The sequence below is a fragment of the Poecilia formosa genome, unplaced genomic scaffold (genome assembly GCF_000485575.1).
Source record: "Poecilia formosa unplaced genomic scaffold, Poecilia_formosa-5.1.2 Scaffold7, whole genome shotgun sequence".
Lineage (NCBI taxonomy): Eukaryota > Metazoa > Chordata > Actinopteri > Cyprinodontiformes > Poeciliidae > Poecilia > Poecilia formosa.
Window position 1 is genome coordinate 1,136,983 of NW_006799946.1, and position 15,239 is coordinate 1,152,221.

The following is a 15,239-nucleotide window of genomic DNA, read 5'->3' on the forward strand; positions in this document are numbered from 1 at the left end:
TCATTTTAATCCAACAGCCTTTTAGCTCAACATGCCATGTTTCAGTTTCAGTCCGAATTACAAGAAAACAAACTGAAGACTAACATGTCAACATGCCTGTGTCCCAGTTTCACCCTTAATATCATGTATAACCATGAATGTCCATGAATTTTAAACCTAAGGCTTTTCAATGAAATAACTTTTGAGTGGTGCTCTCTGGTGACATATGGGAGTGAACAGCTGCTGTAAACTGAGGACTTTTAGACAAACAGTTTCATTTTGAAATGTTAAATGTTTGCTCTACTGGGCCTGATCTGGTCTTCTGCTTTGTACATCGGGATGTTTTACCCGTTCTTTCAGGGAAGTGCTAACTGTAAATACAATTACAAAGTGAAGGCACATGTCTTAAGTGTTCAAACTAAGGTGTCTGTGGAGCTGCTGCAGAAGTATGGCTGAATAAACATACAGGCCCCTTCAAACTTTGCAGCTGGAGAGTTTTATAGCAAAGATGCTCAAATTTATTTCAGTAAATGGAGAGGACTCGTTCATTTTCTGGAGGGGCTGTGCTTTGAAATGCTTTTTGACCTAATATTTATTCATTTTTACTTTGTTTTTAACACTTTAATTCTAGAAATCTTTTTGTTTTATTTTTTTTTAATCAGACAGATATAGTCTAATTACAAAGAAGCTTAATTATATCACTTGTTAAAGAGAAAAACGCTGTCTACACTAACCTGTGTGAAATTATAATTCCTTATTTTGCTGAACTGTAAATTCACTGGGATTGCTCACATTTTTCATTCAATTTCACCAGCCACGCCCAGGCCTGATCACTACCAGACCAGGACAGAAATGCTTAGAACCCATCTGACAGCAAGTAGGCTTAAAGATCTTAAAAAAAAACAGCCTTGAAAAGATGAGTAACAAAATCTGACATCTATCAGTTTGGACAAGGCTGCATATTTCCATTTCTAAAGCTGTTTTTGGACTGGAGCCATCATCTACGAGTGGAGAAAGAATAGCAATGGGGAGTACTTTCCCCAAGAGTGGTCAGTGAGCACCGACTCAAGTACATCACGAAACAACCCAGAACAACATCTGAAGCTCTTACTTGCCTGAGGTAAGGTCAGTGTTCGTGACTGAACAATAAGAAAAAAAAAAAGGCATTTGTGGGAAATTTCAAAGGAGACCACCTATCCTAGCCAATAAATACCACAAATGGTCCATCTCACATCAAATCTTTGATTTAAGGCAAAATTTAAATCCAATAAAAATGCTTTCTCAAAAACTTAAATGCTTGCAAACCCTCCAATGTAGTGCAATTAAATCAATCGTGGAAAAAAAAAAAAAAAGTGCACCACAATTCTCACTGGCGGTTATCATTGTTGCCACTAAGTGTGACTGGATCACCTATCAGGTTTAGGTGGCAAATATCCTATTACATTGGGCCAGGTTGGTTTGAACCTTATCAATGAAAAATTGCTAATAAACAGATTATTAAATAAAAAAAATAAAAATCTGATCGTCTGTCATATTAAATTTAGTTCCATTATCTGAAACATTTGTGTGTGACAAAAAGCGAAGAAACAGTCAAAGATGCAGATACTTTTCAACAGCATTAAACCGAATTGAATAAATTATAATCAGGGGATGATTGAAGTGGCCTAAGCAGTAAAGTAGAAGTAGTGTAAATCTACAGAAATATCAGAGGTTTTAATTTTGGCCATAATAAAATGCATTTTACCTGACCAAAACATGCTCAAGAGGACCAAACCTAAATAAGACGGAAGACACCAGAGAAAGTGAACTAGCTCTGAATTCAGTTCGGTTTCTAAATGGTTATCCAGTTTTACTCTGAACTAAACTTGGACGTAGATGTTCTGAGAGGTAGAATTTACTCATTAATGTCACCTGTCTATTCATTTATATTAAAACACCCGCTTAAGTGAAGCTGCCAGAAAATGAAATTCAAGCAAGTTCAACCCATTGTGGTTGTTATTCAACAATGCTGGACTGGACCGTTTTAAAGCAGCTTTATGAAGCTGTCAGAGATGAAGCAATAGATAAATTTAAATACTTTTATGTTTGACAAGTCCAGTTAATACTTTCATATGTTAATAATGCAAGATCTGGCAAAATGCAGGTACATTACAGTAAATTAGAAGATCGAGAAAAAGTTACTTTTTAGTCATTTAATTCAAAACATTAATCTCAAACAGAAATTTGTAAATCAGTTTTATGTTTCAAGTTTATTTCTATTGATTTCTTGAAGTGAATGACTGAAATGAGAGTACTTTTCAATGATATTCGTATTTACTGAAATCCACCTGTAATATGAAGTGAAACACTACTGCAGCACCCTTTGTTTACATCTCATGCAGCTTTTACTTGTGCATTTGCTGCAGAATTCACTGAATAAAACAAACAAAAAAATTATTACATATACGGAGAATCCGCCAATCCTCAATTAAGCGTAAAACTGGGACATAGATCTGGTGTTAGGTTGTTAGTTATGGTGGTAGATGGATTTACACATTAGATGTGTTAAACTGCTTGTTGCAGGTCCAGAACTGCTGCAGTCACTTTCCAAATTTTACACATGAATCGGCATAGTCACATTAATTTCTCAGCAGACAACAGGAGCTCCTGTTTGCCTCCAAACTGTGACATTTTAACCAACAGTCACCTTCGAGGTGTGAATTAGGATTTAGAGGTCCAAAAGTGGAATGATCCGAGTACTCAGTCCTCACGTAATTAGTCCAGATGAGACCTGAGAGACCTGAGAAGCAGACAGGATGACAAAAGGCAAAGCAAGTGACGAAGAGGAGAAGAAAAAGAAAAAAAAAAGAGGCTGGCTGACGGACTAAAAAAAGATGTCAGAAAAAGCAGTGAAGGGAAACGTCGGCAGAAATGATGATGATCGGCCGGATCGGTGAGCAGCAGAAGCTCAGGACTGCCCCAAAAAGCAAGCAGAGGGAGGAGGGGAAGTTTCAGAGCAAAAAAGGGAAAAAAATTTAATGGAGACATGAAGCGGTGAAAGGGGAGAAAACATAAAAATCAAAATTTACAAACAGACACATCAAGTTTTTGCTAAATCCCTTAAACCCTTCGTCCCTGCACTAGTGCTGCTCTGTGATTCGATCTGATTGGCCGATGGGAACGTCAGGTTTTGGTGCATCGGCGTGACGGTCCTCGTGTGCGCGGCTGTCGCTGAGCTGAAGCAGAGCTGCTGTTAGAGCTGCAGGACAGAAAAATCTGTCCTTATTCTGTTCCCCTTCCTCCTCCGAGTGACGCAGCATAAGAGGAGGAAGAGGAAGGAGGACAGGAACAAAAGGCAGGATGCAAGGAAATTAAGGCTGCGTAGGAAAGAACTGGAGATTGAAAGGGTGACGTTAGGAAAGACGAGAAAGTAAAAAAAGAATAAAGGAGATGAAGAGTAAACATAGAGGAAGGAAAAAGAGAGAGGAAGAATGAAATAAGAGACTGGGGGAATTCAGGAAAGAAGAGATGAATAGAAAGAGAAATAAGGGCAAGAGATGTGAGACGGGGAGTGTAGAAGGAGGAATGAGAGGAGCCCACAGCTCCGAATAAGAGTCAAAAACGTTTGAGTTTCTGACCCCATCGTCAAACCGCCCGGAAGCAGAAGCAGGAGACTCCACAGCTTCTCTCCGAGCAAATTCATCAACCAAGTTGAAAAAAAAAACAACAACAACAAAAAGCCGGCCGTCCCCTGCTCCCCTCTGCTGCCACTGCTGATGAACGGCTCGGAAAAATGATCCGGACAGAGTTTCCCTCCCATCAGACATCCGGGAGTCTGCAGACAGTTTGTCCATCCAAATGTTCAGCGAACCGAGAGCCTTCGCAGGAAAACAAGTTACGTTCAGGGAGACTAATGTTGGAGACGCTTGGAGCAACAGAAACGATGCAGGAAAGCAACCTGGCACAAAGTCGTTGGGTGAACCTGGCCGAGGTACCGAGGCTTAAAAACAAATTCCCTGGAATTTCTTCACATTTTGTGACATTGCAACAAACTTTGATGTAGTTTATTGGGATTTCATGTAAAGAACCAACAGAAAGCTGCACATTGCAGAGAACAGGGATGTAAATGAGCACACTCCTTGAGTCTGCCTGTATCAGCTTTGGACATCTAGTTTTTTTTCTTCTTTACACAATATCTCAGACTGAGTAGAGTGTCTGAACATACATTTTGAAATGTTCAATGAGATTTAGGGCTGAGATTTAAGTGTGCTTCTCTGACGCATGTACATTATTAGATCTAAGCAACTCAGCTGTAGCTCTGGTTGATTATTCAGGATTGTAGGTTTCAGGATTGCATCTTTTTCTACGCATTTTCTGAGTTTGAAGCAAACTGCAAATCAATCCAACTCCGACCCGTCTGTGTTCTTCATGATGCTGCTGGTCCAGTAAACTTTTTCAATAACCTCTAAAATCTTCACACAACATTTGAATTTGCACCTACATTAAACTACACAGTCAAGGAAACTGGTTGCATTGCATTTCATTTATGGGTTTCCGATTAAACGGGAGTGGATACAAATTCCCACCACATCAATGCATTTGTCCTTTACGTTTCAGTTTGCACCCATTTACTACTTCACTTAAAATCCCAATAAATTACACTGAAGTCTGTGGATTTGAATGACATGAGACAAAATGTGAGGAACTGCAAGGGGTAAGAATACTTTTGGAAGGCACTGAGCAACTTTTCCTCATTTAGAGCATAAACCTGAGTCGAGCATCAAATTAAAGTCGAGTTAAAGTCAACAGCAGTGCAGAATTGTTGCATCCCCATGTGGACGGTCCGTCTGGCCCACTCTTAATGTTAGAACCTTGAGGAAATGTGAAACTTTAAAAATGTACTGTTTGACACAGAAGAGAAGAGCATTTTTCCCCCCCCATCAAACATACTAAAACAGGACAAGAAAACTTACTTCAGCCATTTCTAACAGGGCACAAAAGGATTTTTTTTTGTCTCCAAAACCGACAGGAGATAAAACTGATGCACATATTTAAAACTTATTTTGGGAACATTTCTATATATTTTTTAAACTTTCTATTAACGGTAAATGTGATTAATTTTATTGTAAGAATTACTTGCATTAGATTTTAAAATCTATAAATGAATCCATCTAATATCCATCATGTTATGTGTGACAGAGCTAAACTCCACTTCATCCAACATGTTTTAGTTTCTTTTACATAAATCATACGTTTCCAGTTTTATCTCAAGCGACGACATGTTTGTTTTGTGCATCTGCACATTTCGAAAGATTGTGACTTTTAAGTGTTGCTTTTGAGGCTTTGTTTTTATCTGAAGGCAGAAAAATATTTTGTACAGCATCAAAATTAGATTCTTTTGTTTTTAAAACAAATTTGATTCATTCTAGATTCCAATTAAAGAGCAAAGCTTTTTTCTGCAGTTTCTCTGTATTTGACCTGAACTTGCTTGAATATGACAAACACCAAAGTGCTTCTGTAATATTATAATATTCCGATTATACAGACTACAGTACAGGACTGTTTTAAGTGTTGTGTTAGCACCACAGCTGTGGTTGGAGTATTATATCTGATTTGTTGCTAGGATGGACAGATTTCAAACCACTGGCCAGCCTTAATATGAGGCTGTAATATAACAGTACAGAGGCTTTACTTTCTTTACAAATATCGGGGCTTTTATGTTTCAGGAATACATTTTCTGTGCGGAGATCCTCTGAATGTGTAAAGACTGAAAACTGAAATAGCGTTGAGCGGCCAGCTGGATGTGCTTGGTAGTCTCAGAAACGTAGCACGTCGAAAGCGACTGGCTGGGTCTGAAAGAGCAGATATGATTCATCCATTCATGGAGACAATAATATTCAAGCGTCCGTTTTCAAACAAGCTGTGCTTTTATCACCAACTCTGCTCAGGCTGGACTCAATTTCTTCTGGAGGTTTTACTGCAATTCACGAATCCAAACATGAGGAAGGGAACTGATTCCATTTCCTCAGCAGTGTCTTAGCTCCAGGTTTTGTACTTTGATGTTTTCGGTGTGCGTCTCAACAAATTAGAACTTTGTCTGCAACATTCATTGCACAGGTTTACTCTGTGCAAATTTACTTTGCATAATTAGCAGAAGTTTTATTAGACGGAAGAAGTGCAGTAGAAGATAAGTGCACAAGCAACAGGAAGATTGCGGCATAAATCGATTGTGAAGCAAAGTCCAGGAAGGACTGGACTGCTACTCTTTTTGAATGAAATTTTCATTCTATTTGAATCCAATTTGGAGTCCAGTGTGGCGGTTCCCTGGCCATGTGGGGGGCCATTTCATCTGCTCAGCTGGTCCACTGAGCTGTATCGAGTCCAGTGTCAGTGCAGCTGTTCACCGGAGAATTTAGACCTCTTCATTTGTTCCTCCGTTGAAAAAAGTTTTAATTTCCCAGCAGGACTTGGCACCTGTTTATGTTGAGCTATCCCTGCTTGTTTTTCACTCAAATAAATTAACTTTCTCTAATTTAGTGAGAATGATCTGACTAAGTATGGGACTGCAAGTTATATTTATGTTATCCTGTAGGACTTTATTATTAGATTTTTTGTGTGACTCCTGGATAATTGGTTTGTGTTACCATCTGTGAGCAGCAGGTTTGAATCTTGTAGAAAATAAAAACAGAAATTTAATTTGAACAACCATTAAATGTTTCATAAATTCTGTAGAGTCACAAAATAGTGACCAGTTTAACTGTTGTTGATAATCAGCTCACAACTGCACCATTTTTGCTTAGACAAAAGCTAAATTGAGGATGTTTTTCAGGAAACTGTTTTAGGGGAAAATGATTGAATGAGGCATTTCCAGCCAGTAAAATAAACAGTCAAGTCGGTCTCAAAAGACACTATGGAAAGGACATCAATTTATGCTCATCTTTTGTATTTTTTAAGCAATATTTGATATTACCTATGCAGAGTTATTTTTAAAATGTTATTTTTTGTGCCTCCACGTGCGTTTTGTTTTCCATGTCTGCTTTGCTCTTTCTGCTGCTTCTGAATCCATTTCCTGCATGAATTAAACTCATACGTAGGATAACCTCGCTCAAATCATTCTGCATAATAAGCTGTATCCTTCTGGCTATTCAAAGGCAGAAGTTTTAACAGGATGAGCGATCAGAATTTTTCTGACTGAATTTAGGTTAGTCAGTGGAAAAAAAAATAAAAAATAAAAAATCTAACACACTGGACAAAAACTTGATGCTTCCACAAGCTCGTCCAAATCCAGCCACCCCAAAACATTAAAACACACAAGAGGAGGAGGTGAAAATCAGTTTGTGCTCCCTCACAGAGTCTTCTGGGACAAAGAGGCGGAGCTTCCTCTGAAGTGACAGCAGAGAGGAGAGGCAGGCGGAGCGTCAGAGGGGTTAGAAGTGGAATACCTGCTGCTGGCCCTGGACTTTGGGGAAATCCTCTTTCTGCTTGCGGGTTTTTGGTCTCTCCAGGCTGCCCTGTTGAAGGTGTTTGAGTCGGGCTGCGACGGTGGGACCTTTCGTTGGTCCTGGCGAGTTACTGCTATTCTGTGGGGGAAGAGGAGCAAGTTGTTTTATTAAGCCATTCTGGAAAACCTGATCTTAACAAGACAGAGTGACAGCCTCTTGATAACATTGCACTAATGTGGAAACTATTTACAGAATGACTTGGAAACAGTGTTACAAAAAATTTACAGCAAAAATTTAATGAATAAATGCCACCCACTTCTTACATAGATTTTTTTTAATATTATTTATTTCCTTTTAACTCTTCTTCCAGTTTCTTTTTAAAGTCTGTTTGGCTGTGAACACAACAGTTTGACCTCAGTCACATGAAATAAGTCTAGATTTTGCTATAATTTTTATTTTTAATTTCTTGGGATTTACATTTTTACAGTGTTGCAAAAATGTTTCTCCCCTCGGTAAAAATTTCATTAAACAGATACAAGTAGTGATTTTCTAAGTGAATGTTTTTTCGACGGTTCAATTGACAATTTAAATTTTCATCAGATGTCTGTAAAAATCAAGTCCAAAAGTCCAAAAATAGTCAAACAATTGACATCCTTACATTCAGTTTGGTGTAATAAAACTAAATACTTGACAAAGAGTCTTGTATATCTTATATATAATTCTGGAGGAATTTCGTCCCACTTTACTTTGCAAAGTTGTTTTAATTCACCCACATTGGAGCGTTTTTGAGCAGCAAAACACTGTCACACCATCTCAATAAGTTGCATAGATAGATGAATGGATGGACAAACAGATGAGCAAATAGACAAAGAGAATGACAGATGGATGGATGGATGAGCAAGCAAACTGGTGAGTGGATGGACAGATGGTAGGACAGATTGATAAACTAATAGATGGATAAATTACTTGGAGAAAGAAATGGGCAAATATTTTCCCATACTTATTTAAAGCTAAAAAAAAATATATAGATACTTCAATTTCCAACTCTCCTACAAGAGTTGAACTGTGCAGAAACCCTGCTCTCCAACCTTCCTCCATTGCTTTAAATTTGTTTTCATTTTCATTTAGCAACTCAGGGGAAGAAATGACAGCCTTGTGCCTTGGGGATAAAAACACATTAAGATAATTTTAGTGGCTGTCATTTCAGCTGACATTAATCATCAGTTAGAAGCAGCTCTGAAAACAGGGTGTGAATCTTAAACCTACCTGCATGTACAAAAAAAAAAAAAAACTGCTACTGTGAGCCTAAAATCCTCAACATCTTTTATTTTGACAGTTACCTGCCTGGTGGAGTCGGGAGATAATTGCAGAAAAACAAAACCTCTTTACTCAGCTGAACACGTCAGAGAAACTGAAGGCTGTTTTTGGAGGTTTTCCCCCCCTGGTTTTTTGTGCAAACAGGTTTATTTGGGCACATTGATGTACAACTACTGCACGCTAACTCAGACACAATGGGATAAAGCTAAAAATCTGGGTTTTGATTTTTGTGTAAAAAAAAATATTCACACAGGATTATTTTGTTATTGTAATGTAGTATTTATCCAAATAAATAAAAAAAAATCTTCCTCAGATATAAGGGAAGAGGAGTTTGTGACACCTGAGTTGGGCAGGAACTGAAATTTATTGGACAATATGGCTTTTTTACGTAATCATTCACTGTACCACTTGGATAAAAACAACAACAAAACCAACAAAAATAAACATAGCAGGTTGTTTGGAGTCTTTTCGAGATCATGTTCTCTGTCCTCCTTTAAAATAAATTTCTGTGACATAGAATCTCGCACTTTCACAATAAAAGTCTCAACGACGAGTGACTGGAAACATGACTAACAGCTGACCACGTCTAGGGACTAACCTGTACAGATGTTTTCAATTCCTGAGGTAAATTTAGTTAGATACCGATAGATGTGCAGTAATTCCACTGTACTGTAACTTAATGTAAATTAAAAATGTATTTTCTTTTTTGCTGCAATGTTTTAATCGAGAATTGAATCTAATACATTTTAAGGTAAAATATATTTTAAACAAATCAGAAGCCTAATTTTTATGAGTCTTCAACTTATCAGTTGCATAAGTTGTCTGCACAAAACTCCCAAAGCACTGAGAGTTTTGTGCAGACTATTAACCATGATACTATCAGCAGTTGAATTGGATGCCTCTCGTTTGGCAATAAAAAGCGACAACCTTCATAAATGAGGATCAGAATGTCATCATTCACTTTTGTTTTTGTCCAACAAAAGTTAATAGGCCCCTCCGCCCCCGCTTGTATCACTTCTTCAGCTAACCTTCTGTGCAATTGTTACTCCATTTAGCAGCAAAAGTAAATTTGATTCAGCTCAGTAAATTCTGGGGAAATGAACCAAGGCGTGTGTTCGAACTAGATTTACTCTGACGTCTGAAAGACAAACTAATAACCAATTTCCCTCCTCAGTGTTTTTCTGCTTCACAGTCTGACGACTGGATAAATTAATGTTTCTTGTGAATAGAAGCCAGAAACCTACACAGATCTTGAGGCAAAGGGCAAGCAAAAAGCACATTTCTAATTACGTTCAAGCTGACGTGTTTTTCCATTTTCTTTTCATTTCTTCTCTCAAGACTTGTATTTAGTCTGCATGGAAGAATGAGCAAAGTAGGAAATAAACGGTAGTTAATAGAGTAAAGTTAGAAGAACCGGATCTAGGAGTGTGGCAGCAGCAAGTGGCAGCTTGAGGTTTTACCTTTCTGCCCAACGACCCAAAGACGCATGGAGGGGGGGCCTTTGGTTGGCTGCTGCTCTGTTTACTACTGGGGGAATCTTTTACAGGTGTTCTCTGAAATATCTTTTAATTTATGAAATAATGTGGTGAGAACATTTTAGAATATGATGAGGCAAAAATAAATAATAAAAATAAAAAAAACTCAGCAGTTTAACAACTGTTCTACCTCTAGCTCAGCGAAAATCTTCTCTTCATCATCTTCGTCCTGAATGGCCGAGGCGGCGATCACAGGTGGAGTGGAGGCTGGCCGGGGTGTGTCTGAGGGGGTCCTTCTTAGCTTCACCAGAGTTTTTGGCAAGTCGCCATCTTCTTCGATCTATACACACAAAACGGAGCCAGTCAAACCTTCTGTGGTGTGTATCTAGTCCTGCAGGGTTCATATGCATCCCTGCGGTAAGACATCTTATGTTTGATTCAGTGGTGTCTCAGAAACGACTGGTCTGGTATGTAGCCACACGAGTCTGGCATGACATTATGACTGACAGTTGTAATATTTTTCTTTCAATAATGGGCAGCATATATCAAACAGCAGCTGAACAAATTGTGATGAGTGGATGATTGACCTGGGAACATTTGCAGAACTGCATCTCTTGTGGGGATCAGCACATTTCAATGGAAACTGCAATGGATACTTTCCTCTCTACTGTCACTACATGCATCCTCAATATGAGGGATCACTCCAAAGATAACTCAATCAACTGACCACTGTCACTACATGCTTGTAAAAGAAACGCTGTCAAAACATTAACATGTAGAAGTGATCGCTGAGGTCAGTTGACTCAATGCAAAGATGATATTATCCTTTAGAAGATATTTGCTGTTTATTATGAACAATACATTTGCTTAATGGTCTGATTTCACAGCTGATGTGAATATCAAACCATTGAGTCTCACCTTCTGGTTCTTGCTGGTGACGATCACCTCTCCGGTCCGGTTCGTGGTGAGGCCGTGAGCCGACGGGAAGCTTCGGCGAGGGGGAGGTGGCGGAGGAGACTTGGACGGTTTCTCCGTTTTGTATCTGGCTACGCTGAGGTCCACTGTAAAAATCAGAAAAGACCATAAGATTCATTTCATAAATGATCTGTTTATCTGCACAGTTGATGGGTAAAATCTGCACAACTCACCAGACCCTCGATGTGAGCCGCCACCCTCCATGCTGTTGAGCTTCTGAGCAGCGAGCTGCACCTTGCCAGGCTGCTGCTCCCCACTGGACGTAGAGGTGGCTGTGGTCCCAGTGCTCCCAGCAGCTGAAGAAGTAGCTGTGGTGGAGCTTATTGGGAGGGTAATCTGAGGTTTGGGGGGCACTGCCGGTTTGTTTATGTGCTTGGCAGCAAAGTCCAAGTCTGGGATGGCCTTCATCAGCTCCGCCTGGGTTTCTTCCAGCAGGCGATTGATGTCCTGGGCACTGAACTGGGTCAAACTGGCACGTTTCTCCTCCCAGTCCCGCTCAGCCGCCTAACAGATAAATAAAACAACAACATGAAATTATTGGCAGGATATATGGAGCTCGCTTTCTAATGCTGCCCCAACAAATGGAATAAGAAACCATCTGCTCGTGTGTGACGGGGGTCTGAGTAACAGATTTAAGAGCTTTCAGATATAATGTCAAATGTAAATGAATATCTGCCATCTGGCAGAAGAATGAGCGGCAAATATATTTCTGTTCACAGCAGAGAAATGAACATGATGAGGTGTTACCAGTCTGACTTCAGCAGACACGGCTTTGTCTGCAGGGCGCCGACTGGGCAGCTCATCCAGGACTCGGTTTCTGAAGGTCATGGAGGACTGGACGTCCTGCTCAGGACCGGAGGTGTCGGCTTCGCTGGCAGAGGAGGACAGGGGCACCCAGTTGGCCAGACCGGCGCTGGTGCTCAGGTCACTGAGGCTGAGAGGAGGACTGTTCAGGATGTCCAGGTCAGAGCTGCGGCTCAGGTCGTCTGATCTCTTCTGGGATTGACTGGAAAGGTCTTCGGGGGTCTTCCACACGCCTTCTGAGACTTGTCTGTGCAAACAGACAAGACACAATGTCATTAAACATTAAACGCAAGATACTACACTGTACAGGGAAACGAATGCTAACAACATTACTTTAAAATGACAAATTTCAACTTACAACTTAAAATTTAGAAAACCGTTTTCAAAATATTTTAAAAGCACAAAAACAGTGACATTCATTTGTATTTAGCCTCATTGAGACGATACTCTGTAGAACCACCTTTCACGTCATATACCCATGTTTTGGCAATATTTGAGTTTAAGCTCCATCTGATTGGATGGTGAGTATTAAATATATATATTTTTCATTTTCAAGTCTCACCCTAGATTCTTAATGTCCTTTCAGTCGGGACACTGACTGGGTCATTTTAACACATTAATATGCTTTGACCTAAGACATTTTTGTAGATCTGCCTGTATGGTTAGGGTAATTTCCCAGCTGAAAAAATAACTTTTCATCAGATCCAAATCTTTTGCAGCCTCTAACAAGCCTTTTTCACGGTTTTTGTGTATTTAGTTCCATCCAACTTCCCATCAACCCTCCACCAGATTCCATGTCCTCGCTAAAGAATAGTTGCGGAATAAAGCATCTTTACTGTTTAAAAATAAATGTTTAAAGAAGAATTGATTTAATTTACATTCTCTGCAGCACAGATTGGGTTTGCTAAGTAATAGATGAGTTATTTATATTTCAAAGCTTGCTCTAGTATTTTATCATCTGCCGACATGAAACACTTGAACCCACAAAGAGGCTGGTGTGGAAGTTGAATCTGTGGAGTCTTGATCACAGCTTGCTCTGATGAACTAATCATCTGATGTAATTACTGACCAGAACATCTCAACATTATTTTTTATCAGCAGTACTGATGGTGGGAAGGAGAGCATGCTGCTGCTGCAGCCCGACTCCGCTAAACTCGCCATATTCAGGCATTACTATAAAACGCACAGGTGCCAAGTTACTATTTGACAAATAGTTAGTGTCTAACTATTTGTTGGGGGCCGTCTGGATGAAAAAAAAAAAAAAAAAAAAGTGTTCCGACTGTGTGAATTTTCAGGTTTTTAATTAAAAAAAACACACCGACTCCAAACAGCTTTGAAAAACTATTGATCGCTCTGTTCAATACTCCAATCCTTCACTTCCGACGTCCATCATGGCGCCTCGAATGATTAAGTGACGCAGTTGCAAAGGGTCAGTAGCTTGGGTTATGCAGAACTGATCTGATCGTTTCCATAGCAATGAGCAGAAGCAAGAACTACAGAATTACAGTGACCTCATTGTAGCTATGACCTCATCTGTGATGTGGTAAAAAGATTAAAGAACTTCTGAGGTTATGAATGCTTGTATTTCAAAACATCAGTTCATATAGAATCAGCTCTTCGACACCAACACTCTTGCAAAGATTTTTAGTACGGACAACCATTAGTTAGCATGTTTTTTCACCTGAGTTTTGCCATTGGCTATTTAGTTACGACAGGGATGAAGAAGGTTTGCGATAAAGTATTTCCAGGTAAAAATTCAGACACAGGTAGCTCTAAGGAAGAGGGCACCGAGTCCGAGTATGATGCCTTTCTTTTTCAACCTTCCACGGCTGGGGAGGTTCTTCAGGAGCCTTCTTAAACTGAGAAGCAAACTTCCCCGGCTGGGGTAGTTTGTAGCCAAGAAGAGAGCGTCATTCGAGGGAACAATTTTGCCAATCTTCCCAAAGAGCAAACTTCTCCGGCTGGGGAAGTTTGCTGCAAAGAAGATCTCACAAAGAAGATGGAAATCACGCGTTTTCTCAAAACGTTAAAGGAACTTTTGTTATTGTTGTTTTTTGGTTTGTCTTTCTTTTGCTGTTTATTTTTAATGCTTGCTTCTCTTTACTTTAGTGATTATTTGTGTTTTTTATTTTTTCTATACATTATCTCCATTTTCTTGCGGAACAATATGGAGAAACAGTTGTGCCAATCTTCCCAGTGAGAAGGAGACAGTTGGGTCCAAAAAATCAAGTTCCTCTTTAACGAAGGCATCTCTAGAAGACTGGACCCACAAAGAGGCCACTGTCCAAGGGAAAGAGTTCCCCATTCTTCCAAAGGAACAAACTTCTCGGGCTGGGAAAGTTTGCTGCAAAGATCTTGTGAAGGCAGCAATTCCATCTTTTCTAAAATTCATATGGGAACATCTTTTGTTAGTGTCATTTTTTGGTTTGTGTTGCTGGTGCATTTCATTTGTATTGCGAGTTTTTCTTTACTTCAGTAATTATTTTGGGGTTTTATTTGTTCCATGTATTGTCTGGATACATGCATGTATATATATTTATATATATAGATTAATGTAAAATATTACTCTCTCTATATATATATATATATCTATAACTGTAGAGAGAGAGAGAGCCAGCAAAACGCAAATAACTTTTCACAGTTTTTTCCCCAAACTAACAGACTGTTGAGTAATGCTGTTGGATGCAGGTAAATTTAGCTAAAAGATTATTAGCTAGCTAATGTTGTTTATCTTCAGCTATGATTCATTTTGCCCACAAAAAAGTTAATTTAACCCCCCCACCCTCTTTATGCGTCTGGAGTACTAATATTACTGAGTATAACAGAGAGTCTCTAAATCCACACCTACCTATGAGGGGCCGTTTAGGACAAAATCTACGTTTTGTCTCTCACACACTACCAAAAACTCACGCATACTCGGAAGAAAAAAAATCACACACACTCAAAAAAAAAAAACTCACGCACACAAAAAATACTCAAATTGCGTATACACACCACTAAAATGTCACACGCATACAAACGTTAACTTTCTCGCACACATACACCAACAGCTCGCACATTGACACAAACGTTAACTTTCGCGCACACATACTGTACTAGCAGCTCGCACATTCATTGTGTATGTTTGACTACTATGTTTGACATTTGTCCTTAACATAAGGTAGCTATGGAAAGATAGTTTCAATCACACAATGAAGTGCAAATATTTTGAAAACAAAGTAAAAGATCTTGCAGGTAAATTAATTTCTCTCCTTTATCAGAAATGAAA

The 15,239-nt window shown here is 39.2% G+C and overlaps 1 protein-coding gene across 11 annotated transcripts in view; it reads right to left on the reverse strand.

Moving 5' to 3' along the window:
• Positions 1–589: 589 nt before the first annotated feature.
• Positions 590–15,239, reverse strand: part of LOC103151000 (SRC kinase signaling inhibitor 1-like) — a 107,341-nt gene continuing 92,691 nt past the window's right edge. For 10 of the 11 annotated variants that reach the window (XM_016681046.1, XM_016681036.1, XM_016681025.1 and 7 more), the window contains 6 exons: positions 11,915–12,218; positions 11,341–11,671; positions 11,111–11,253; positions 10,383–10,532; positions 7,401–7,538; positions 590–2,758 (listed from right to left, as the gene is read on the reverse strand). In XM_016681046.1, the coding sequence (XP_016536532.1) occupies positions 2,726–2,758; positions 7,401–7,538; positions 10,383–10,532; positions 11,111–11,253; positions 11,341–11,671; positions 11,915–12,218 (1,099 nt within the window). In that variant the 3' untranslated portion in view covers positions 590–2,725. Of the gene's footprint in view, positions 2,933–7,400; positions 7,539–10,382; positions 10,533–11,110; positions 11,254–11,340; positions 11,672–11,914; positions 12,219–15,239 lie in introns of all 11 variants that reach the window. The other variant, XM_016681041.1, reaches the window with a different exon arrangement.